This window comes from Diabrotica undecimpunctata, chromosome 3 (assembly GCF_040954645.1).
Source record: "Diabrotica undecimpunctata isolate CICGRU chromosome 3, icDiaUnde3, whole genome shotgun sequence".
Lineage (NCBI taxonomy): Eukaryota > Metazoa > Arthropoda > Insecta > Coleoptera > Chrysomelidae > Diabrotica > Diabrotica undecimpunctata.
In genome coordinates this window covers 56,838,518-56,865,985 of record NC_092805.1, presented here as the reverse complement: position 1 = coordinate 56,865,985, position 27,468 = coordinate 56,838,518, and the positions used below count along the sequence as shown (strand labels likewise).

Here is a 27,468-nt window from a genome sequence, read left to right as displayed (position 1 = left end):
CAAGGAGCGTTTTTCTAGTTGGGTCATTTTATTCCATCCGTATTACATGCTCTATCCACCTCAGACTTCCTATCTTAATATGTTTTACGATATCAGGTTTCTGTTATATTATATAAAGTTCGATGTTTTATCGTCTTCTCCACAATCCATTGTCATTCACTGCTCCATAGATTCCTAGTACTTTTCTTTCGAAACATCTAAGTTGTTTTCTATAACAAGTCGTAGGATTTGTTATTCCGTGCTTATTTTCATATACTTCGTTTAGTCGGTGGTTATTATTAAACCCATTTTTGTAGCTGATTCTTTTAATGCTACATACGCCTCTCGGACAGCGTTTTCCGTTCTCCCAATAATATTGATATCATCAGCATAGGCCAGGATTTGCACTGATTTATTATATATTGAACCAGTGGTTGTGATTTGTGACATACGTATTACTGTTTTCAGAGCCAGATTGAACAGTATACAGGAGAGAGGGTTTCCCTGGCGCAGCCCGTTATTTGTTTTAAGAGGTTCAGACAGTTCCCACTGCATTCATACTCTACATTAAACTTTTTCAAGAGTTAGTTTTATTAAATTTATTAACTGATTTGGTATTGATAGCTCTTTCATTGCTTTGAACATATCTCTTCTATTCACAGAGTAATAGGCTGCTTTGTAGTCTATAAATAAGTGATGAGTATTAATGCCATATTCCAGTATTTTTTCCAAAATTTGTTTCAGGGTTGCAATGTGATGAATTGTCGACTTACCACCTCTAAAACAAACCTAGTATTTTCCTACTATCCGTTCTGCATATGGTGCCGTACGGTGACATAGTACTGCGGAAAATATTTTTATTTGCTGCATTTATAAGCGTAATTCCTCTGTGGTTAGAGCATTTAAAGATATCTCCTTTTTTGTATATGTTGCAAAGTATTCCAATATTCCAATCATTGGGGAGGGATTTATGTGTCCATATTTCTTTTCTAAGCTGCTGTAATGCCATTATGATATCATGGCCACCTTCTTTATACAGTTCAGCTGGGAGATTATCTATTCCGGGTAATTTGTTTCTGGCTAGTTTTTTAACTGCATCTTTAACTTCAAGAATCGTTGGTGGTTCCTCCAACGTTGGTGGTGGTGGATGTTTTCATTAACCTTTGTAACGTTATAAACGTCACATCTTTATTAATTTATATTTAAATCATTATTTCATTTTAATTTCTCTGTTAATTTATTAATTCCTTTACCTTCAGTTTCTCTTTTACTATTTTTTCTTCAAAAAGTAGTTGACGCCCTCTCTCTCTCTCTCTCTCTCTCTCTCTCTCTCTCTCTCTCTCTCTCTTTCTGTCCCGTAGAATAAATATTAGGTTCTATGTTGACAGAAGAGCTAATTCCATCATAGGCATACGTCCTATGGCATCTGTGCTAAACTTTATTGTCTGTCAATCACCTTTCGTGGTGGGATATCCTTTTTTGTCTGTAATTGAAAGTTGTAAAAGAAGGTAGGAATTATTATAAGCTTCATTTTATGGTCTGCAGAAATCTCTTGGGGTGAGTACTTTCATTATAATCTATATTCTATAATTCTGACAGCATATTCAATATTCATAACCTTACTTCTTTCAAAACCACGTTTTCAATTCTATGCATGTAGGAATCTAACAAAATTTAACTTCAATAGTAACTCTTTTTCATTTTATCCTTGCTGTTTTGTATAAAACTTAATGAGGTCGCTGGTTAAATGATATTCGATAAATAATAATAACGAAAAAATGAAATAATTTGTTTGTAAATCAATTAGCGAAAAATAGCAAATATAACTGTCAATAAATTAGGAAAATAACTGGTCTTACTCATTATTGATGTTTGTACAAAGAATATAGACTTACCTTTTGAAATATTGGAATCGTAGCCAAAGAAATCTCGTTGGTAGCGTCGGGGCGCCGGCCGGCGCTCGATGACGAGGAACCTATCACGCACTAGGTCTGTCTCGTTCGATGTCTTGAGATGAAGTGTCTTTAGATTGCAGGTCAGAAAAGAATCCTCTGGCCGTTGGGTAGAAGAGGGCACATCAATAAATCACCCTATTGCATTGTAATTGAGACCATAATACGAAACCGTACACTTGTGTGCACACTTGTGACACAGAATATAAAGGAGTCAAATTCTCCGTACTTCAAACAGAATACATGAGACAACCAGTTTAGCAATTTTACGAAATAACCGGAAACAATATGTCTTACCAAAGTCGTTAGAATACAAAGCATTATATTAGATCACACTACAGTACCGTAACAGAAATATTAATAGCAAAAATATGAAAAGAAATAGTACATACTTTCCCAAACACTTGCCATATGCTATTTGTTTAATTGTAATTTTGGTAAAATATTTGGCAAGGAAGTTAAACCCCTTTGATGTCTCTCTAAAGCTGTTCTTATATTCCAGTTTATTGGAGAATTTATTGGGTTTACTGAATATTTTATTGGATAATTTCTGCAATTCTATGGAATAATATATTTATGAAATATTTCTGGAACTCTAATATGGAATAACTGCAGCTGTCAGTAGAGCCTACCCACATGCTCTATAGGACCTAACCACATGTTTTGGAGGACCTAATTACATAATCGGGAGGTTATGTATATTTAGAAGCAAGCAGCCCATCGATGCCATAAGTATTATTTAAATTTGTGTACTGTAAAGCTTTATGCAGGGTTGTTTTTGCTTTGTTTTACTTGTTAAAAAAATATGATTAGTTAAATCATTGTTTTATTTGTTACCAGCTAAATGTTCATTGTTTAATTCATAGTTTAGGACAAGACGGATTCACACTTGAGAGACTGAGCTAGGTGAAGCATAGATGATGAGATCCCATGGTTGATTGAGGTATTACTTTATAATAGTATTTAATTTTCCTTGATAGTCGTATCGTTACACCTTAATAAAAAAACGGGTGTGGCAGTCCAGTGGGACTGCCGGTAGAAGTTATACTTCTAAACACGCGTTCGTCGTTACAAATTTTTATGGGAGTCAATCTGCACAATAATTATATACGTAATGCTATAGGTAAGAGAGAGCAGAAGGAGAAAAAGAATTAGGTATACAGGTATATGGTGCATCATTTGCTGTATATAAACATTTGACCTGTAATAGGAGTATAGTAAGGAAATGAAGGATTGAATCAATATTTTAATGAAAATATATATTTTTATTTTCATATATGTATAAAAGGAGTTGAATGCAAAAAAATTTTTTTACACATACTCTGCAGTAAAATTTATTGTTAATTTTGTTATTAATATAAAAATACAATACAATACACTGCCACATAATTCAATATTATAATATAAATATAATACAAATAAAAGTAAATATAACATAATACAAATTAAAATGCAATATTCATAAGTATTTAAAAATGACAATATACATAACTTACGCATATGTTTAATTTATCATGATAATAATATTATTAAAAAAATAATAATATTAATAAATATTAAATATGTTTACAAAAGGAACATTTTTATTCTCGAGAGAGAAAATATATCTTCTGTCCCTCTCTTACCTAAATCTCACATATGTAATGATTTTGCCGATTCACTCAATATATGAATACACACAAATTTCCAACGTCGAACGCGCGTATAGAAGTATAACTTCAAAAAATGTTTGTGAAAGATAAAAATAAAAAACCAACAACTCGGATTATGTTGTAAATTTTTATTTATTTTATTTTAAAATTTAGCATTTTTGCGTATATTACATATATTTAATAAGACTAACGTGGGGTTTTTAAATATTTCAAAAATAAAAAAGGAAATTCATGTTGGGATTCGAACTCACATATACCAGCGTATAAACCAAACACCTAAGAAATTTGCCAATTAGACATGACACTAACGTATTTCAAAATTGACAGTTCTCGGTTATACAGTGATTTATTGTAATTATTATTTTGAAATAAAAAAGCCTAAAATAATTATGAACATTTAATAAATAATACAAAGCATATCACATAAATAATAATATTAATATTTATTAATATTAATAATATTATATTTATAATATTATATATATATATATATATATATATATATATATATATATATATATATATATATATTCAGATTATCGGGTAAAGTGGTCTGTAACTTCCTCAGGAGTAAACTTAAAACAATTTGAACATTACAAAAAATGGCGTACAAATACATTTTAAAACACTCACAGAATTTAAAAGATTTCGCAAATAAAAACTGACATTGAAGTATTTGAAATATTGAATGTCAAGATTAAATTGTCTTAAGCACGTTCGTTACAGCTATACGATAAAAAATTAAAATTATTTCAAATGTAAAAATAAAAATAACAATAAAAGAAAAGTTAGAAGAATAATATTTATTTGATTAAGGTTAGTTGTTATTAAGATGAATGTTGGCTATTTTTAATATTTATAAATTTTGTTCAATATGTTACAATATATGTTACTTAACTGTTAAATTATAAAACGGACACTGGGCAGTTAAGTAACATATATTGTAACATATTGAACAAAATTTATAAATATTAAAAATAGTCAACATTCATCTTAATAACAACTAACCTTAATAATTCATCAAATAAATATTATTCTTCTAACTTTTCTTTTATTGTTATTTTTATTTTTACATTTGAAATAATTTTAATTTTTTATCGTATAGCTGTAACGAACGTGCTTAAGACAATTTAATCTTGACATTCAATATTTCAAATACTTCAATGTCAGTTTTTATTTGCGAAATATTTTAAATTCTGTGAGTGTTTTAAAATGTATTTGTACGCCATTTTTTGTAATGTTCAAATTGTTTTTAGTTTACTCCTGAGGAAGCTTTTAAATAAATGGCGAAATATTGAGTAATTTAGAAAAAAGAAAGATTTTTATTACAGACCACTTTACCCGATAATTTGAACGAATTTATATATATATATATATATATATATATATATATATATATATATATATATATATATATATAATATTAAATATATAGTATTTTTCATATAAAAATGCGTGCCCGTCACAATTTGTATAAAGTGACGTCACTTATATTTAAAATTTCCATAACGTCAACCTTAGAGTTCAAATTTTCCTAATACAGCTAATAATACGAAACCTATACGGAACTGCTCGATCTTTCATAGGCGTCAACATGGTATATTAATCAGAAAAATGTAATCATCATTATATTGGGAATTTTAGAATTATATTGATTAAATAACCAAAAACATTTGTTATTATTACTAATATAAATTTTATGAAATAACTCTTTAAGTCTAATATTCCACAAAATAATAATTTTAATTAAATATATTAGACAATTGTACGCAACTGATATGGGAATACTTCAAATTTTTTGACAGTTCAGCGTGTGGTAAAATTGTTTAAAGTGTTGCCGATTTTTTAGAGTAAGAATTTTATTTATGTTTTGATTTCTTACACAATTTGATCATAATATATTATATATTAATAAATTGTATTTATAAATACATATTAAATTTAGATTAATAGCTTTAAAAACTAATCATTGTTGTGTATTGTGATTGTGCTATGCCAAAACAACCAAATAGTCTGTAGAAAGCTAATAAGCTTTCATATAACATAGATTATTTTGAACAAGAAATAATGGCGGGACGTTTTTATTATTAATGCTCTAAAAGTGGTAAGTTTCAAATTTAGAATATATAATTTTGTATTAAAATGTTTTAGTGTGTTGCAGTAATCTTAAAACTAAGTGTATTTACTGTTAATATAATAGTTTGACAAATAGTTGACATTTTAAAAATTCCTCACTTACTAACTATTCTGATGTTTTGGCAACGCTGTGGGGTTCTGACGTCGTAAATCTTGAATGACGCCCACGCATTTTTATATGAAAAATACTATATATACAAAAGGAACATTTTTATTCCCGATAGAGAAAAAGAGAGAAAATATATCTTCTGTCTCTCTTTTACTCATATCTTACATATGTAATGATTTCACCGATTTACCGTGCAAATTTCGCGCGTATAGAAGTATAACTTCAAAAATTTAAAATTACATAAAATGCTACTTACGATTGTTATTTTCAAAACTCTATTGATCACTAAAGAAGCATTGTAATGGCTTTAATGAAAACCAAAACCATAAATAAAATTTTACACGCGAAAATTAGAAAACGGGGAAATTGGCCAAGACACAACAATTAAAATGTCTTGTCTTACGCCTTAATGTTAGAAATCGCTAGCTCCTTCTTTATTAAATAGTTAAGCTACCCATTACTTATCGAAAATTCGAAAAAATCGAATTTTTAAAAATAAATTGTTAATAATTAAAAAAGCACGCCGAAATTTCTGCAGAAAAAAAGGTATATGTTTGCTTATCATCGATAAATACCTGGCTATTGAGATGTCCTAAGAAAAACTTATTTCCCTGGACTATTGGTTCATATCAGAGCAGATTCCTTGTTATAGATATTGTGTGTAAACAGAGTACCTATGTCTTATTCGGAGTCGGTTGATGATCTTTTCTATTATTTAGGTTAGTCTGGTTCATACTTGACCAAGACATTTTTTCATGTGGCCTTTTATATTTACTTTGTGATCAGTCCAATGGGGACGGCATAGGAAGAAGAAGAAGATCAGTCCAAGGTATTTGATTTGTCATCGTAATATTTTGGTCTGTTATTGCATTGTTTGCAAAAAGTCCACTTCCTCGTTGTCACTTATTCCCATATGGAAAGGTACTCAGACGAAGGAAATATTTTTACGTTAACTCTCTAGATAAGCTAATTTACCTACATACCTGTGAATAAAATAAAAATAAAACCGTTTTTAAATTTTATTTTTTTATTATTTCTTCAAATATAAATCTGAAATTATACTGAAATTAAGATAAATTTATTGTTTTGTTGACTAATCATTCATATTAAAAACCAATTAAAATTTATGTATATACTAAGAACTTAATGTTTCTTAGATTTTTCATTTTAATAAAATGTAAATTTCAAATCAACTTCATCCATATTCAAGTTTGTATCGACTAGTCTATAACACTATATTGTTCCGCTTGAGACAAATATTCGTGGTAAAGTTTGACAAAAAAACTTTCCAAAGTGTAATTTGATAAGCCACACACTCGACGAAATCCCTCTTGACTAAATATCAGGTTCTCAAAGCAATGGTCGCGGGCAGAGAGCAAAATTCAGCAGCATAAAAAAGTACCCCCTTGAGGCTAACCGTAAAATTGCTTGGCCACGGAATCTCTTTAGGGCCAAATTGACTGAATAGCGTTGTTTAATTTCCCGACCGAAAATTTCTATTGATGTACAAGATAAAACAAAAAAGAAATTTACTGAAACGTCAATTTTATTTTAACGGCCTTACAGTGTGACATAATAAAATTACGTAAAATGTAAAATGTCGATTTCGTTTTTTATCGAGAACTTCTTTTAATAGAATGTAATAGTATATTGTTCATTGCAGTTATCATTTGAGTTTTCGACATAGCATCAAGCATCGAAATTACACTTAAAAGGGTTACCTACGTTCTTAATATTCTACGTCATTTTGATCGATTTTGTGCTTTGCTTTTATTTTGGTAGCATTAATGTTAGTTTCTGATTTGGTTCCCTGCGTTACATTATTTTTTATGTAAACTTTGACGTTATGTAAACTCCGTACTCTATTTAGACCACCTTGTACTACCATATTGTGAAGGGTAGCTCGAAGCCAGGCGGCACCAGTTTTGAGTAGAATATGCTGCTCGGAGTTCTCCAGTTTCGCCAACTGGCTATGTTTCAGAACTTTTCTAGTTTTGTCTTGGAGACATTTGCTGGGTTTTACTGACAGTTTTTTCTTCAGATTCAATCGTCATGTTCTTCTAGAACGTTAACAATAAACTTCATCATCTTTTTTCTCTACTTCTGCTCGTACTAGTGCTAACTTTATACCATTAATTATTTCTTGAGCCTCCTTCTCCTCCCTCTTCCGCGTTTGCATTCAATTTGTCCTTATTAACATTTTGGCGTATTACCAATTAATAATATGGCTGTCCTTAGGAAAAAAGTACTGAGGCTGAGCTACGCGTTCACCTCATTGACTTTCAAAGCAAGCACTAACAATGTGAAGGGCACGATAGGGAACGACACCTAAGCCATGGGCAAAGACGTCGGAAAAATACGCTTAATATTATTCAATGCAACCTCCAACACAAAAAGGTGATAACGGCGACACTATACCGCAGCCTGGATGTAACGGAGGATGCAATAGCACTAATATAAGAACCTTGAATAATTCAGACCAAAATGGCTGGTTTTTGGCACTCTAAATGATCAAATTTTCAACTTACCAAGCAATCAACAACCGAGAACAGCCATATACGTTCCCAGGAAAATCTAAGCCACCCCCATTGCACCTCAGACGTAACTGCGGTTAAAGTGAAATGCACATGGGGAAAGGCCAAAAATATCGAGTTAATACTAGCATCGGTCTACCTACCCTCAGATGTAACCACCCTACCACCAACAAAGGAGATGGAAGATCTGGTAGACCACTGTCTCAGTCAGAAGGTAGAACTCATTATCGGCTATATTTCAAACTCTCGTCTAGGCTGGGGCTGATAACAATGCTCGAGGTAAGTCTCTTTATAGCTATATTATTAGAAAAGATTTTCATATCTTAAATAGAGGCACCAAACCTACCTTTATGATTGTTGGTAGCCAAACAGTCACAGATATCACACTAGCAACAGCTGAATTATCGAATCAAATTTAGAACTGGCAGGTATCGGAGGACATATCTATGTCTGACCACCGCTGGCTAACCTATACTATTAGTCTGGAGAAAAGCCTTATCAAATCTCGCGACCCTAGGAGGACGGATGTAGAACTCTACAACCGATTCTTAGAAGATGCTCTGCAGACTAAAAAGGTTTTGTGATATTATCCCTAATATATTAAAATTCATAAATAATGTTAGTCATATTGTATATTTCCTTATTGTATAACTACACTGAACGGCAAAAAACGTGGCCACCCTATAAATTTTCGAAAATAAAAATTCATTGGAAGTTCTATGCACTGTTTCATATTGCATCTCAATTTAAATTTTTATTGCGATCATGTGTGCTTGTTTTTGACAGTTTTGACGTTTATGTTGTTGCTTTCTGTAGTCGCTGTTTATCTTCAAAGTTGAAAACATTTAACTAACCAGTAATTTAGCCTTTCAAACGTAGATTTCGACTAAGTGAATAATTAAGATATGGTTTTATATACAGTAGATGTTGCTCGAATTATTGCATTACTACAAGACGAAGAAGTCATGTTCATGTATCCGAAATTTTTCGAGTATTCAGAGAACTACAGTGCAGAGAGCTTTCCATCGCTTGATAGAGACTGGTACATACTCACGTCGACCTGGTTCCGGTCGTAGAAGAGTTACCTCGCAAAGAGATGAACGTTTTATTGTGATGGAACTTTTAAGAAATCGTCAGTCCACTGCAATTGCTGCAAGAAACCGTCTGCAGGAGGTTCGAAATGTGAATGTAAGTGAGAGAAGGGTTAAAAGACGCCTCAATGAAAGAGGATTAATGGCAAGAAGACTGGCTATTGTTCCCGAATTACAACCCAGACACTGTAGGAATCGATTAATTTTTGCTCGACAACATCAACACTGGGATATACAAGATTGGAGCCGAATTCTCTTTACTGAGGAATCGTGATTCTGTTTGAAGTCTGACGATGCGATGACCGAGAGAGGGTTTGGAGACGGAGAAATGGAAGATATTACCAATATTGTATGTCCCAGAAAAGAAAATTTGGCGGTGGTGGTGTCATGGTTTGGGCTGGAATCTCATTTAAAGCTCAAACTAACCTTATTTTCATCAATGGCCCCCTGATTGCTCACCGGTATATAGAGTATGTTTTGGCAGCAGCAGTAGTTCCATTTGGTCCATTTATTGGAAACAATTTCGTCTTTATACATGATAATGCTCGGCCACATACTGCAAGAATCCTGACAAATTACTTGAGGGAAGTAGGAATTAATACTCTAGAATGGCCAGCCTGCAGCCCTGATCTGAATATCATCGAACATCTTTGGGATGAACTTCATCGTAGGGGTAGAAGTCAACCAGGCCAACCAGAAAGTCTTGCAGAACTTCAAAACATTCTTCGTGAAGAATATGAACAATTTCCTCAAGTTTTTATTCAAAATCCTTTCCCTTCCGAATCCTATGCAAACGGTTGTTGATGTTTTAGGGCATAATATTAGACAATTTTGTTTAAGTTCACTCGTAATTTTTATTGTTTGTAATTCGTTTTGATATTACACTATTTTCTTTTGTAGCCTTCTAATTAAATAAATTATGCTAAGGAATCAAGCAGTATTGGCCAGTTTTTGTTTTAAAAATGAAAGATGTTGAGTAGGTATATAATATAGAACAGTGCATAAAACTTCAAATGTATTTTTATTTTTGGAAATTTACTGGGAGGTCACTTTTTTTGATGGTCAGTGTAGAATTATTTTTAGTCAAGAATCAGGAACGCATGCACTAGTTTAAGTTTATCGATTATATTGATTACACATAACGATAAAAAATACCTCAGTTTGCCTAATTGCAAATAATCTTAACTCGGCATTGCTTAAACATGCAAAACAAAGTTGAGAGATCACGTTACAAGACAAGGACGTTTATAAAAACGAAAAAGAATGAATTTAGCACAGTTTTCACAGTTTACAGCTTCGACTTACAATTACAGTTCTAAGTTGAGTTTAGAGTTAAGTAGAGACGAGAGATGTTGAGATGTAGACCTCGTTACAACGTCAACTAAGTACTACTTGGAATATTAAAGATTAGTATGTAATAAGTACAAGTATTTGTGTTCCTAACTAAAGATGAAGTACCGATACGAGTAATAGTTATTAATTATATTATATAGCGATATCATTATATTATACTTTAACTCCGGGAACTAATACAGAATTGGAAAGGTATACGGTATCTATCCAAAATAAAATAAGCTATGCTTATAAAAAATCCTGTCTAATAACGATGGTCCAAGAAAGTCGCAAAACCAACTCTTGGTGGTGCAGTGAACTGGAACACCTTAGGAGAACGGCAAGATCTGTTTTTAATAAAGCAAAACGCACTAAACTCAAACAGGATTGGCATACTTATCAACAAAACCTCAGAGAGTTAAAGAAAGTCTGAAAATAAAAATAAAGAGCTACTTAAAGAGTATACTGTGAGGATATCGAAGATTTCCCGCAGACTTGTAGACGAAGGCTACAAAAAGCGCACTCAAACGACCCACATCGGCATATTAATGAAGTAAGATGGAAGCAAAATTTCTAATCTTTGCGAAATTGCTAAGATCCTGATGAAAACACACTTTCCCGGTTCTAGCGCCAAACTGGACGGAAGAAACAACATACCCTAACTGAAATACTGGCATCTCGCTAGAACAATGACTAGTGAGGAAAAGGTAAGATGGGCCATATCGTGCTTCACCCGTTTTAAGTTACCAGAGCCTTACAGCATATATCCAGCCCTACTACGGTCGTTTCCGGATCCCTGGAAAATCTCGAGGCTCGTGCTTCTACCTAAATTCAAGGCAGGAAAATATCGTTCTATTTGCCTTCTTTCTTGTATCGGAAAGTTGTATGAGAGAATGCTACGTGCACGTATCGAGGAGGTGATTGTGATGTCTGGAGGCCTGTCTCCGAGACAATAGGGTTTCTGCCAGGGTAAAAGTACAGTGGATGCGGTAACCAATGTGCTTCGAGCGGCACGGGGAATTGGAGCTGATTATAGATGGGTCATCCTGATTCTCTTTGACGTCCGAAATGCTTTTAATACATTACAGTGGGGTCACTTAATGAGCTCTTTGGAAGCAAGGAACTGTCCTGGGTATCTGAGGAATGTGGTCGCTGATTATGTTTCCGAGAGGAAGATTGTAGTGGAAAATGGTGTGATGGTGGATGTAACTTGCTATGCTGGTGGCGGCACGAGACAGGGAGAAACTCTTGCTTCGGATTACGCGTGTGTGTGTCCTCATTGAGGATTAGATGAGCGAGCATGATATTTCTCTCGTGGAGGATAAGACGGAGGCTGTAGTACTCAAAGGCTACAGAAAGAGAGATAGGGTTTAATTTGAGAGCGCGGGAGCGAGAGTGACGCCCTAAAAGTACGTCAAATATCTGGGAGTTACTCTCCACCAGGGTGGGAGTTGGGGGGAACATTTGAGAGGGGTGACCCATAGAGCTATTCAGAGAATAGCTGCGCTGGGGAGGATAATGCCTAATATCGGTGGACAAAAATCCGAAAGAAGAAGGGCGCTTCACGGTGTTGTGCAGTCTGTCGTCCTCTACGCAGTTCCATTCGGGAGTGAGGCGGTAGAAATACCAACTTACAAGGGGCTCATGGTTCGCGTGGGCAGATCTAGTCTGCTGCGAGTAGCATGTACCTACAGGACTGTGTCAGCTGCCGCTTTGTGGGTGATCACCGGCTGTGTTCCTTTACATGTGCTAGCAGGTGAAAGGGCCAGGATTTATAGTCGTAGGGGGCGGAACATTGAAGAGCGAGAGATGAATGAGATAAGACTGGCCGAGAGATTAGTTTCAATCGGTCAGTGGCAGCAAGAATGAGAGGCAACACGCGATGTGGCGGAGTGGACGAAGTCTTTAATCCCAAACCTTCGAAGCTGGGTGGACTGTGGGTATAGGCAGCTGGATTATTATCTGACGCAAATGCTCACGGGCCATGGCTGCTTCCGCAGCTACCTTTTCAGGTTTAGGAGGGCTCAGTCTGATCAGTGCCTTTACTGTGGTCTCTCGAATACTGTGACACACACGATGCTGGAGTGTGAGCGTTAGGCGGATGAAAGAGAGAAGTTTTTAATAGTGTAACTGCAGAATGTTTGATTCCGTGAGAGAAATGGTGGAGGAAATTATGAGAGATGAGTGGTGGTAAACACGGATCCACAAATTTATCAGGTAGAGAGAGGAGAGGTAACTCGCAACAGAATTCTAAAACAAGCGAGTAGGACCTCGGTGGGGTTCGGACTGTCGCAGGCCGAAATAGGAGTGAATGAGAGACAGACCACGCGAGAGAGATGGCAGCTAAAGTAGGGGGTTGAAAGTCTTTTGTGTTTCGTGTAGTTGTGGTTTCCTCAATGAATGTGTCGAGGAAAGAATGGGAATCGGCTGATAGCAGGGCATCAGGAGAGATGTTTGCCTTAACCGGCCCTTCCATCCTGATGTCTGGTATGACAGAGGAGAGGTTTTTAGTTGGACGCCGACCATTTCGGGGTGGTGACGGGACGAAGTGTCAAATGTCTAAATCCCTTGGGCATCTCGCCCTGGCACAGATTTGTTAGGGTATTAGGAACCCAACACTATCTGTGTGAGTCACAGGTCTTTGTATGCAGATTTTCCTTTTTTCTCTTTAAAGATGTAAAAAAAGCCCTACTACGGCGGGAACTGGATATCCTCCTGTCGCACATTGTGGGTATGTTAAGCCCCCTTGGCTCTGAGATATATTCCTAGGAAGTGGAGAGAGGTACGTGTGATCTTCATACCAGAACCAGGTAGGATGGACTACACTCTACCAAAGGATCTCCGACCAATTAGCCCAACATTGTTTCGCCTGATGAAAAGGTTATATGAGAGATAAAGTTCTAGTTCATAACCCACTTCAGCCAAATCGGCATAAATATACTTTGGGAAAATCTAACAATTCTACACTGCATCATGTAGTGGGAAAAATTGAAAGATCGCTGGATACTAAAGAATTCACCCTAGGTATATGCATAGACATTGAGGGAGCGTTTGATAAAACCACATTCCCAACAGCTCCATGTCAGGAATGTTCCCTTGACCGTGAGCGAATATATATTCAGTATACTCTCTAATAACATAACCTGCGACAATGGTTCGGACTAACATCGACCGAACTGTTCAGAGGTGCCGTAAACAAAGTCAAAATAGCCTTGTTAATAGCCAACGTCCGAAACGGATAGGGCAAAGGAAGAAGAAGAATACTCTCTAATAGATCAATAAGCATAAATGTGGAAGACGTTTCTGTTTGAGGCATGGGTGTCCAGAGAGAGGGGTGCTATCAACACTCCTCTGGAACATACTTCTAGACACACTGGTTGACCAACTCAGCTGCAGAGGGTTCTACACAATAGCATATGCAGACGATATGTCTGTCCTGCAAAGCGTTAAGTTTGTGAACACTCACTCTATAAATCCTAAGAAGACAGAGATGCTCTTCATCAGAAAAAGAAGAATTACGTTAACGTGGAACTCCCACTTAGATGGTAGAACTAAAAGATCATGTATTGCCTATGATGCTATGTTGACGAACGGTCTGACGCATCTGGACGCCTAGGACGCCTGGATCTACACTACAGTCATTAGGCCAATGCTAACTTAGGGAGCTATTGCTTAGATACCAAAAGTGCTATAGGCAACAGCGGTCAACAAACTAATATAACAGGTGCCATGAAAACAACACCAACTGCTGCAATGGAGTTGCTCATTGGCATTACCCGTTGTTATAGTTAAAAAGCCTTAAAAATTTATTAGTTCCCACATCTACACATCGTTTCTATCTGAAAAAATGTTGATTACTATCTACAGACCACTTCTTCTTCTTCAAGTGCCCTCTCCGCGAGTTTGGCAATCATCATTGCTATTCGTATCTTTGAAGCTGTTGCTCTAAATAATTGGTTAGATGTGCACTGGAACCAGTCTCTTAAATTGAGCAGATAAGATATACGTCGTCTCCCCACGCTTCGTTTGCCCTGAATCTTTCCTTGGATAATTAACTGGAGCAATCGGTACTTTTTCTCTCTCATCACATGACCAAGATATTCCAACTTTCTTCTCTTGATGGTGATCAACAGCTCCCGTTCTTTGTTCATTCTTCGAAGAACTACACTATTTGTTATTTTGTCTGTCCAAGGTATTTTCAAAATTCCTCTGTATATCCACATTTCGAAGGCCTCTAGTTTATCGGTATTGCTTTTGTTTAAAGTCCAAGTCTCTACTCCGTACAGCAGTATCGAGAAGATGTAGCATCTAACCAATCTCATTTTCAGGTTTAAGTTAATGTCATGACTTCCCAGAATGTCCTTCATATTAACAAAAGTAGCTCGAGCCTTTCCAATTCTAGTTTTTATTTCTTCTGTGATGTCTTTGTTGTTATTAACGATTGTTCCCAAATATTTATATTTGTGCACCCGTTCGATTTCGTTATTGTGAATGTACAGGTTTGCATTCAATCTTTGTTTTTTTTTTTAAATAATCATGAATTTCGTCTTCTTGACGTTCATTGTTAAACCTTTCTCTTCACTAGCTGTGACTACCTTGTTTAAAATGGCTTGCAGGTCTTTTACTGTCTCCGCCATTAAAACCGTATCATCTACGTATCTAATATTATTAATCGGTTGGCCGTTAACTTTTATCCCAATCTCTTCTTCCTCCAATGCTTTCTTCATAATTTCTTCCGAATAGAGATTAAATAGCATTGGTGACAGCACACATCCTTGTCTAACTCCTTTTTTAATTTGAATTTCATTTATTGTGCTATTTTCAACGCGTGCGACTGCCTTCTGATTATAATACAGAGTAGATATTATTCTTATATCGCGAGTGTCTAACTATTTAGCTTCCAAGATCTCTAAAAGTTGGTCATGCTTGACGTTATCAAACGCCTTGTTGTAATCAATGAAACAAGCAAATACATCTTGATTCACATCCAAACACCTCTGTGTCAAGATGTTAAAGGCAAATAATGTTCGCGAGTTCCATATCCCTCCCGGAATCCAAACTGAGTTTCTTCGATATCTTCTTCCAATTTTCTGTAAATTCTATTGTGAATTATTTTGAGGAATATTTTTAAGGTATGGCTCATCAGACTGATCGTGCGATGATCACTGCACTGCTTAGCATGTGCCTTCTTGGGAAGAGGACAAAGGTTGATCTTAGTCATTCTTCAGGAATTATACTGTTTTCATAAATCTTGTTAAATAAGTCTACTAACAAATGGATTCGAACTTCGTCTATCAACTTTAGTATATCCGCTGGTAGCTCGTCTGGTCCTTGAGCTTTGCTATTCTTTGATGACTTCACCGCTTGCATTACTTCTTATTTGCTTATTTCTGGACCTGTCTGCCAATGTTTAGATTCTCCTCTGGTTCCATTATCATGTTCCCTTGTTGGTCTATAAGTACTGTTTGCTTCCTGTTTCTATTGTTGATCATTTCTTTAACTTTCTTGTGAAAATAGAACGAATCATATTTGGCTTCCAAGTTTTCAATCTCCTTACATTTGTCTTGTAACCATTGTTTTTTAGGGTCGCGGATTTTGCTTTTGATCTCTGTGTTAATTTTCTTATACTGTTCTTCATTTTTGCCTTTCGATAGTCTTCGAAAATTCATCAATAACAAAATTTCGTCACTCATTCATTCTTTCTGTTTCTTTGGGTTTTCTCTCTTCAGAATATTCTTAGCGAACTCCAGCACGTTCTTTTTAATAATGGTATAACTCTTCTTTATACCTGATGTTTAATTGTTTCATCATTTAAACGATTGATATCTATTACTTGTTTGGGCTTAGGTGTTTGTACTCTTTTAAGTGTTATTCGGAATTGTGCCACTACTGAATTGTGGTTTGACCCTATATCTGCTCCTGGATACGTTTTCACAGATTCGATTGTGTTTTTATATATGTTGTTTATGGTTATATAATCTATTTGATTTCGTACAATATGGTCTTTAGTGTCTCCAGGAGATTTCCACGTGTATACTCGTCTTCTTGGTAGTTGATAAAATGTGTTTTTAATTATAAAATTATTTTCCTGACAAAATTGCAACAGCCGATCGCCTCTTTCATTTCTTTGGCCGAGACCATATTTTCCAACCCATTTGCCACATTCTCCTTTCCCAATTTTCGCATTCCAATCTCCCATTATTATTGTAATGTCTCAAGACTTAACAACTTTCAGTGTTTGTTCAATGGTTTTATAAAATTCTTCTGTGTCTTCTTCGCTACTCTCCGCTGTAGGAGCACATATTTGTACTATATTTAGTTTTCCCTGAATGGTTGACAGTTGTAGAAATATAACTCTATCTGACACTGGTACAAAGTTTATAATCGACTTACTTATTTCCTTGGTGACCATTATTGCCACTCCATTACTATGATGATTGTCATTTCGTCCTGAAAAATATATGGTACAGTTTGGGGTGACGCATTGACTTGCATTTGTCCATCTGACTTCGCTGAGTCCTAAAATACTGATATGTAACCGACACAACTCTTGACTAGCATTGTGTAGTTTTCCAGGTTCAAATAGCGTTCTCACATTCCATGTGGCGATACGGATCGATGTATTATGCATTTTGCAGATTGATGACGGGAGGAGCCCTGCAACTTATTGAATCTTCCCTCCTGCCGGATCTTGGTTTCCGATGACCATGATCATTAACTTCCAAAGAATCGCTATTCTTTGGCATGATGATTTATACTAGGGGTACTCTACGAGTCTTTAATACAGTGGTTCCCTGTTGCCTACTCCTACACCTACCAACTCATCGGCCCGGGACCGTTGGTCAGTAAGTGGGGGATTGCTTATATGGGCAATCGCTCGGTGGAATTTTTCGCCATATCTGGCTACCCTGAGAAATAGCCATATTTGAGAGGGTCCATTCTACAAGGTAATGATATGGATGCTATGTTTTGGATGCGTCCGATTTCTTCTGCAGTCTTCTCACCATAAATGGTTTTTTCACCAGGGCACCAGGGTGTGGTGATTCTACACCCGATGTGGTACATCAGTGATTAAAAGTCTTCTAGTGGATTTTCCAAGATTTTTATCGCTACTAGTCGAAGCGCTGTAAACTACAGTATTGAGTATATATTTTATTTTTGGGTTCAATTAACTTTGCTCTATATATATATATATATATATATATATATATATATATATATATATATATATATATATATATAATATATAATAACGGATTTATTACGGCTGTCGCCGCTTCTCCGCCCCCAATTTCCATCTTTTTCTGTCATATGCAGTTGCCTCTTCTAAGTCTCTTGCCGCCATTGCTTCATCAATATCGTTGCGCCAACTTCTCCGTCCTCTCTTTCTTCTTTCAGGAGGGATCCATTCCAGTACTCTCCTAGGCCATCTGTACTCTGGCATTCTTTTAACATGTCCGAACCAGATTAATTGTTTTCTTTCTATGTCATCATTGATATTTCTCTCCATTTTCATTTCGTTTCTTATTTGTTCGTTTCTAACTCTCTCCAGTTTCGATCTACCGCAGCTTCGTCTCAGATAATCCATTTCTGTCGTCATAAGTTTGTTTCTATTAGCTTTGGTGACGTTCCATACTTCCGAACCGTAAAGTGTAATACTTTGGACTATACTACCGTAAATGTGTTTTTTGGTTTCTCGTCGAATTGTTTTTTGCCAGAGAAGAGAGTTTAAGGCACGGGTCGCTGCTCTGCCCTTGTTTATTCTTTCCCTGATTTCCCTTCTTGTTGAAAATGACCCCCAAATATTTGCAGGATTGCACGCCTTTGATTTTGTCGTCTTCCAAGACTAGGTCACATATTTCATCTGTTCCCACTGAGAGATATTCACATTTTGTCATATAACTTTGCTCTACACAAACACAAAAATGCTACTTTATTTTGGGTTTAAACAATAAACTCTAACTAGGATTTTTATTTAACAGATGTATCTCATCGTACCCTTGTAAATTCTCATTTTTTAAATGATTGTAATAAATAATATATTTATAAAAAAGATTTGTTTTGCCTTATTATATTTTCAGTTTTACTTCAAGGGGTAGTATTTTAAGGACAAGAAATATTAAAACATAATTGAATAATAGGAAATTTAATTGAGTTAACCGACAGATTTGTTAATTTGCTGAACATTAAATTAACTGTCGCTCAATATTTTGGTTTGTTTAGGATCCCGGATCTCTATCTAATTTAATTCAACCTTCTATTCTTTTTTTCAGTTCTGATTCTTTCACACTCAAATTATTTAAAGAAGTGGTGTAATTTTATCCTTTTTTCTGGCTCTCGAATCCCACCTTTCTTTTGTCCCTCGAGCTTACTTAGTCGGTGCTCTATTCTATTCTTCTTTCTTTCTTCCTTTCTATGCGATACTTTCTTTGCCTTAGGGGAGACTGGGGAGGGTTGAGCCACTTTTATTCAGCCTGATTCTCTACCTTGCTTTAGTAATTGCATAAAGTTTTTTTCATATTGATTAACTATGGGTTTTAGTTTTTTAACGCAATAGTATGGTTATTTTAAAAATTGTTATTTAAGCAAAAAATAAATGATTTAAGTACAACATGCACTTGTCTCAAGCCTCCCTTATGAAGGTAGGCTTGAGATAAGCAAAGGGAGGTTTGAGGCAAGCATACAGCAGGAGTAACAATAATAAACAAAAATCGAAACATTTGAATAATATGCCAAAATAGTATGTATTGTTACGATAACTAATGACGCATAATATCTAAACTGTAAACACCCTTTCTCATTCAAGTCTTTTCTAGATCATACACCAGCCGGCAGAACACCAGGTAATAACCGACGGGTCTCCTACGATTCGAAGTTTCCAGAAGAAGGTCGAATGAAAAACCAGTCCGGGTGACCTTCTCGTCTGTTCGAAGGAAATCGCCGGAATTCTAGTCTAACGGTTGTTTAGTATAAATATAGAGAAACCTTTTATTTAAGTTACAGTTAGTTTTGAATATGAAGTCGAGTTTTTAGCCCGAAATAAATATTGTAAATAAATGATATAAATTAAAGTAGTTGTGTTCTAGTTCTTAGTGATAAGTGTAAAACTGTAATAAATATAAATAAATATTGTGAAATAAATTAATCAATATTGTAATAAAGACTTTAATAAACTTGTAAGTGTTATAAATGTAGAACCTTTTATAATAAATAAAGACAATAAATTAGATTAAAAAAAACACAACAGTGGTGTCAAAAGTGGAATAGTAAATAAATAGTGAAAATGACTACGATTTATGAGATGACAGTTACGAATTTAAGAAGACATCTCGAGGATAGAGAATTAGCTTATACCGAAAAAAAGGCTGAGTTAGTCCAACGACTAAAGAACGCTTTGGAGGAAGAGGGTTTAGCCCCGGAAACTTATATATTTAAAGATGCTGTCATCTCGTCGATTTCGAAACTAGAGAACAAAGTTTCTGGCGATATTTCGAAAGTTTCGGATGACATCGCATCATTAGAGAACAAAGTTTCTGACGATATTTCGAAAGTTTCTGGTGACATCGCTTCTTTAGAAAACAAAGTTACTAACGAGATTTCTTCTCTGGAAAGCAAAGTTTCTGCTAACATCTCTTCGGAAATCTCTTAAGTCACTTCTGACATGTCTGCCCTGGACGATAGAATATCTTCGGTAAAAAGTAAAGTTGCTGCCGATAAGTTAGCCTTCGAAGAAAAGATGAAAGAGATGGAAAGGAAGATGGAGGAAACAGGGATAGCAGAGAGAGGATACAATCCAATTACAGTAGAGACAAAAGAAGACGAGACGAAATGTAAGTTGGAAACAAGGCCGAAATTTGAAGGAAGTGGAGGTTCTGTTCATGTGAAAGTCCCAACTTTCGACGGAAAATTATCATGGAATAACTACATGAAACAGTTCGAATTAGCCGCAAGAGCGAATGGATGGTCTGAAAAAGAAAAGGCTGTAAACCTGACTATCGCTCTTCGAGGAGATGCCTTAGATGTGCTTCAGACCATAGCCGTAGAGGAGACAAATGATTTCGAACAACTTAAGAAGAGGTTAAATATGCGATATGGCCACGAAGATCTGGAGCATGTATATCAGTCGCAGCTTAAAAATCGAAGACAAAAGAGAGATGAGGCTCTTCAAGAATTTGAGGTAGATATTGCCAGATTAGTACGGTATGCTTATCCAACAGCTCCCGAAGACATGATGGAAAAATTGGCCGTTCAAACATTTATTGATGGTCTTCGTGATCATTAAATGCAGAGAACACTGCGATTAGCTCGTCACAAGACGCTGGTTGATGTCTTATCCGCCGCCCTCTAATACGAGTCAGCTACGCAGGCCTCTGGCGGGTACAGTAAAGTTAGGACTGTAAAAGAGGAAGGAGATGAAGATAAACTTGACCAGCTCGTTAATATGATGAAAACTATTACATGCAAGAAAACGAAGACCATAAAATCAAGAAACTCACCATCAGGAAAACTAGAACGAGTCAGCCTTAGGGGGGCAGCTTCGACCCGGAATTTTTCCAAAGACCCTCTCATACTAATAGCTTCTTTGAAATGTCGTGAAGATAGTGTATATGTACGCAACGAGGTTGCGACTTCGGACCGCTACAGGTGAAAATGCCAACATTCATGGAGAAATCCAGGTACAATTGGGAATTGGAGCAGAAAAGTTCGTCCATTCCTTTATAGTTGTTGACATCGAAGAGGATGTTATATTAGGAATGGACGTAATGAATATGCATGTATTCCAATTGGATTTTAAGAATAATTAACATTAAAGAAGATACAGTCGTGTGTGCGAGAAGCGAAACGATCATAGTAGCGCGGCTACAGGAAATTGTGGACGAATGGACACCTGTTATGATGGAGCCTTGGAACCATGACGACGAGGTTGGCCGTGGAATCATAATTGGAATTGGTGACTTCGGCTAAAGAAATTCCTGTGAGACTTATCAATGTCAATGACTACTGACCATCAAGAAAGAGACAAAAGTAGGAACTTGTGTACCTGTGACATCCATAATCCGTCAGGCGACAACATCTGATAATTCCAACGACAAATTCGACCAAATGGTTGCAGTTGCGGGACAGTCTCTAAATCAGATGGAGAAAAGGAAATTAAGGGAATTTCTTCGGCAGTATCGTGATATTTTCGTACCGAAAGGAGGAAAGATAGGAAGAACAACCATTGTTAAGCATAAAATTGATACTGGTAATGCTAAGCCAATTCGTCAAACAGCTCGACGATTACCACAGGCGAAAAGAGAGGAAGCTGAAACGATTGTTCAGGAAATGAAGAAAGACAGGGTGATAGAACCTTCTACGAGCCCATGGGTCTCTCCGGTGGTCGTGGTTAAGAAGAAAGACGGAACGACGAGGTTCTGTGTGGATTACCGTTTGCTGAACAACGTTACCAAGAAAGATAGTTATCCTCTGCCTCGGATCGACGACACATTGGCTGGAAGTAAATTGTTTTCTACTTTGGATTTGAAGTCTGGATACTGGCAGGTAGAAATGGACCCAGTAGATACAAGAGAAGACAGCCTTCACCACAGGATCTGGATTGTGGCAATTTAACGTTATGCCATTTGGACTCTGTAATGCTCCTGCGACATTTGAGAGGCTTATGGAAAATGTGTTGAGAGGGTTATCTTGGAAAACATGCCTGGTTTATCTGTATGACATAATCGTCTTGGGGGAGACATTTGAAGAACATCTGAAGAATTTAGAAAACGTTTTTAATCGACTTAAAGCTGCCCAATTGATGTTAAACCCCAAGAAGTGCCAGCTATTTAAAGGTAAAGTCAATTATCTGGGTTATATAGTCAGTAAAGGAGTGGCCGTGGATAATATATATATATATATATATATATATATATATATATATATATATATATATATATGTATATATATATATATATATATATATATGTATATATATATGTATATATATATATATATATATATATATTATATATATATATATAATTAAAAGACGTCCCCTTTGGAATAAAAATTGACATGTTTTATCATTTTCATAAAATCGAATTAATATTGCGAAATATCATACTGGACTCTTGTATAATGTATCCCTACTGTGCTGCTAATGTACCAATAGCCAAGTTGTCGGGCACTAAATTTAAATAAAGAAAAATAAGTTTTAGGGTTTGAAATTAAAACACTCATAAATAGCGGCAATAACAATATTATTAATTATAATAATATGTAATACATTAATATCAATAAAGTACAATGTTACCTACACACAGACGCACTTGCACATTTAATTTAAAGACAATACTTATGTACATATGGTCTGCACTAGTGGCCATACAACAAAAACAGTATGCAAATACGATTATAAAATATAAAAACATTTTTATTCTTAACAGAACTTGGTAACATGAGTACGATACTTATTTCTTCGTCGACCTCTAAAAGTATGCCTGTAAAAAACATTAAAAATTTGCATAACTATATGAAACTACCATCTACTAATCGTGTATAGTATTTTTCATATAAAAATGCGTGCACTCATTCAACATTTACGACGTCAGAACCCCACAGCGTTGCCAAAACATCAGAATAGTTAGTAAGTGAGGAAGTTTTAAAATGTCAACTATTTGTCAAACTATTATATAACAGTAAATACACTTAGTTTTAAGACTACTGCAACACAAAAATAGATAAGAAAACATTTTAATACAAAATTATATATTCTAAATTTTAAATTTACCTCTATTTAGAGCATTAATAGTAAAAACGTCCCGTCATTATTTCTTGTTCAAAATAATCTCTTATATGAAAGCTTATCAGCTTTCTACAGACTATTTAGTTGTTTTGGCATAGCACAATCATGTATTTATAAATACAATTTATTAATATTATAATATGTTATGATCAAATTGTGTAAGAAATCAAAACATAAACAAAATTTTTACTCTAAAAAAGCGGCAACACTTTAAACAATTTTGCCACACGCTGAACTTTCAAAAAATTTGAAGTATTCCCATATCAATTGCGTACAATTGTCTAATATATTTAATTAAAATTATTATTTTGTGGAATATTAGACTTAAAGTGTTATTTCATAAAATTTATATTATTAATAATAACAAATGTTTTTGGTTATTTAATCAATATACTTCTAAAATTCCCAATATAATAATGATTACATTTTTCTGATTATTATACCATGTTGACGCCTATGAAAGATCGAGCAGTTCCGCATGGGTTTCGTATTATTAGCTGTGTTTTGGAAAATTTGAACTCTAAGGTTGACGTTCTGGAAATTTTAAATATAAGTGACGTCACTTTATATAAATTGTGACGTGCACGCATTTTTAGATGAAAAATACTATAGATATATCTATGTTATTGTCATTATAGTCAAGTTGTATATTATATAATTAAGTATTCGTAACATCAAAAAAAAGATCCACTTATACGACATAATTCGACATCTCCTTATCGGGATGGGGAAAAAAGTTTTGTACAGAAATCATACGTAAGGAATAGCTTCAGGTTTTAACATCAATTTCAAATATACAGGGTATGTATTATTTTGAATCTAAATTAGCCTTATGTTAATTAGCCTTATGGAATTATACTATAACTTATTATCTACCTATATAAAAGGCTATGATGACAAGTCACACCGTTTATCCAGTAAGGAAACGACGCTACCTAGGAAAGAAAAATGAACTACCAACATGTGACATTTCAATCATATTTTATTCTTGAAACGATACGGTTGATTTATTGCTAATTCATTCGACAAAATGATTATAGAGTAATTATTTTTTTCAAAAATTGCTAGAAATATAGGTTACTGTAATTGGAAGGTAAGATCGATGACGTATAATATATATTTATTATGTGTCATTGGGTAAGATAAATAAACACGAACTATAAAAATAAAATGACGTTTAACAAACGTCAACGCTTTACCAAAATAAAATAAAATTAAAACTAAATAAGATTAAATAAAATTAAATAAAGGTAAATAGAATTAAATAAAACTAAATCAAGTTAAACAGAACTACGTAGAATTAAATAACAATTAAAAAAAATTTAGTAAAATTAAATAAACTTAAGTAAAAGCGATATCTGTAAAAACGCTGCTATGCCGTTTCTGCTTCATTTCCCACGTAAAATCCCATAAGAAAATGCTAAGACTCATTATGCTCATTTTTTGAGCGTTTTGTGGTAGGGTAAAGGATAGGAGGTAGCGAATATTTTGAGACCGAAAAAAACACAAATTGCGGCATTGCTAAGAGGGCATTAGTACTAGGCTGAAAACCCGTCAGATAATTTGTTATTAACAGTGCAATTATTGAAGTTATACTTCTATACGCGCGTTCGACGTTGAAAATTTGTATGGGAGTGAATTGGCAAAATCATTACATATGTAAGATATAGGTAAGAGAGAGATAAAAGATATATTTTCTCTCTCTTTCTCTCTCGAGAGTAAAAATATTCCTTTTGTAAATATGTTTAATATTTATTAATATTATTATTATTTTATATTAATTCGGTAGATATATACATTTGGCCAAAGTCTTTTACAAATAAATATTCTTCCTGGAACTTCTATGATTCGTAATAACCTTTCTATTTTCGGAATACAATAAATAAATAAACACAAACACAAAATACAACCAAAAAACTGACATCTTAATTCTTCTTCTTATTCTTATTCTTTATAAGCAATTCTACTTGTTCATTGGCGAATTAATACATGTATGGAAGGTTGTTAATCAGTCTTTTGCCCGGCCATCCAATACTTCTGGTGACTTACCTCTTGCTATTTTGACGACACGGATCTCCCCCATTCTGCTTATGGGGTTATTCCATTTTAATTTTTCGCTTATACACTGTACGGTACATTTTCTTCTAATGTCTTCGCTTCTCTTTCGATCTCTCACCGTATTTCCTGTAACTCTTCTCAGTACTCTCACTCTCATCTCTGCCGTTTCCAGTAGCCTTTGTGTTGTGGCTGTGTCGGGTCTTGTTTCTGAGGCATATGTCATTATTGGTCTTACACTGACTTTATAAATTCTTGACTTCATATCAGTGTTAATGTGTCTGTTTCACTATATAGTGTTATTAATTCATCCTGTCAGTCTATTTGCTTTTTGTACTTGATTTCTCACTTCTTTGTCCAAGACTCCATAGCTGCACAATGTAGCTGCACATTAGTAATAATGGTATTTTATTTACATTACTTTTCATCAAAATATTGATTCAAACCTTCATTTACTATACTCCTATTGCAGGTCAAATGTTGTTTATATACAGCAAACGATGCACGATATACCTATATACCTAATTCTGTTTCTCTTTCTGCTCTCTCTTACCTATAGCATTACATATGTAATGATTGTGCAGATTGACTCCCATATAAATTTGTAACGGCGAACGTGTGTATAGAAGTATAACTTCTACCGGCAGTCCCACTGGACTGCCACACCCGTTTTTTTTTATATGATTGTATCTCCTAACCTATTAGAGATATTTAATTTCACCAAAATGAAAATTGTTTCTTTGAAAAAAACAAACAAAATGGCGTGTGGTAAACTCTGATTCGATTATTAAAACAGGAGTTATAACAAATTCCCTAAAAGACAATTGCAAAATAGGCATTCGATGGGGCTTTTCCAAATATAACTCAGCTTTCACACGTGCAATTAACTTTCAAAACTTTGCAAAATTAATATGAAAAAGTTATAACAACTAAACATTAAAAATTTCACTAAAAAATTGCGAATTAATTTGTTTATAAAAGATTTAAACAAAATTAAGCTATAAACTATAAAATCTGGCTAATGAAAGTTATAGAACAATTCAAAATAAACATTTTAAGCTTGGGAAAATGTTTCTATGTTAATTTTTGACCTAGCTATGGAACTTTTAATAACGTGGTTATAACTAAAAAAGGTTATAGCAGTTTATACTTAAAATTTTCGTTAAAACGTGGTGAATTAAGTTGGTTCTAAGAGTTTGAAACAAAATTGAGCAGTTAGAGTTGGCAGTGTGGTTAATGGATGTTATAGAACAATTCAAAACGAACATTTTACGTTTTGGTAAACTTTTCTACGTTAATTGTTTGCCGAGATATTGAAAAGTGATTTATGCCAGCGGTTTACACGCGTTCGCATTCGCTGCGAGCTAACCGTGCGCCTCAGAGTGCGTTATTAAAAGTTCCATATCGTCGACCTAATCTGTAAACTGCGTAACTCCATTTGTCCAAATTTTACAGCAGACACAAAAAACTATCTCCATAGACGTAAATGTGTTATTTTCGTCCAATATTTTTTTTTTACTGCTTCTAGATTGTTTCTTTTTTTATAACTGTTAGTCAAATTATAGTATTTGTTTATTTTTTATTTTTTTTTTGGAGATACGCAGTTTTCCGCATTAGAAAGTTCAAAAATGTAAATAATAACAGTTTCATTAGTAAATGTTAAATTCAAAACCAATAAGCTGGTTTTCTGGTTCCACTTGACACCATCGTATGGAAAAGAAATGCAAACAATTGTTTGACAAATGAGGTTTATTTGAGAAATAAATAAAAATGATCAAAATAAATATTATAAACTAAAATAAACAAAACATTTTTCGAAGTGTTTATTTCTGCGGTAACTCATC

The 27,468-nt window shown here is 34.5% G+C and overlaps 1 protein-coding gene across 1 annotated transcript; it reads left to right on the top strand.

The window, feature by feature from the left end:
* The first annotated feature begins 12,303 nt into the window (after positions 1–12,303).
* Positions 12,304–12,654, top strand: LOC140435801 (uncharacterized). Its single transcript, XM_072524518.1, has one exon. The coding sequence runs from the start codon at positions 12,304–12,306 to the stop codon at positions 12,652–12,654; it is 351 nt and encodes a 116-aa protein (XP_072380619.1).
* Positions 12,655–27,468: the final 14,814 nt, after the last annotated feature.

Excerpts from the sequence above, each read along its gene's own strand:
- LOC140435801 (XM_072524518.1), top strand. The coding sequence starts at position 12,304 with ATGCCTAATATCGGTGGACAAAAATCCGAAAGAAGAAGGGCGCTTCAC.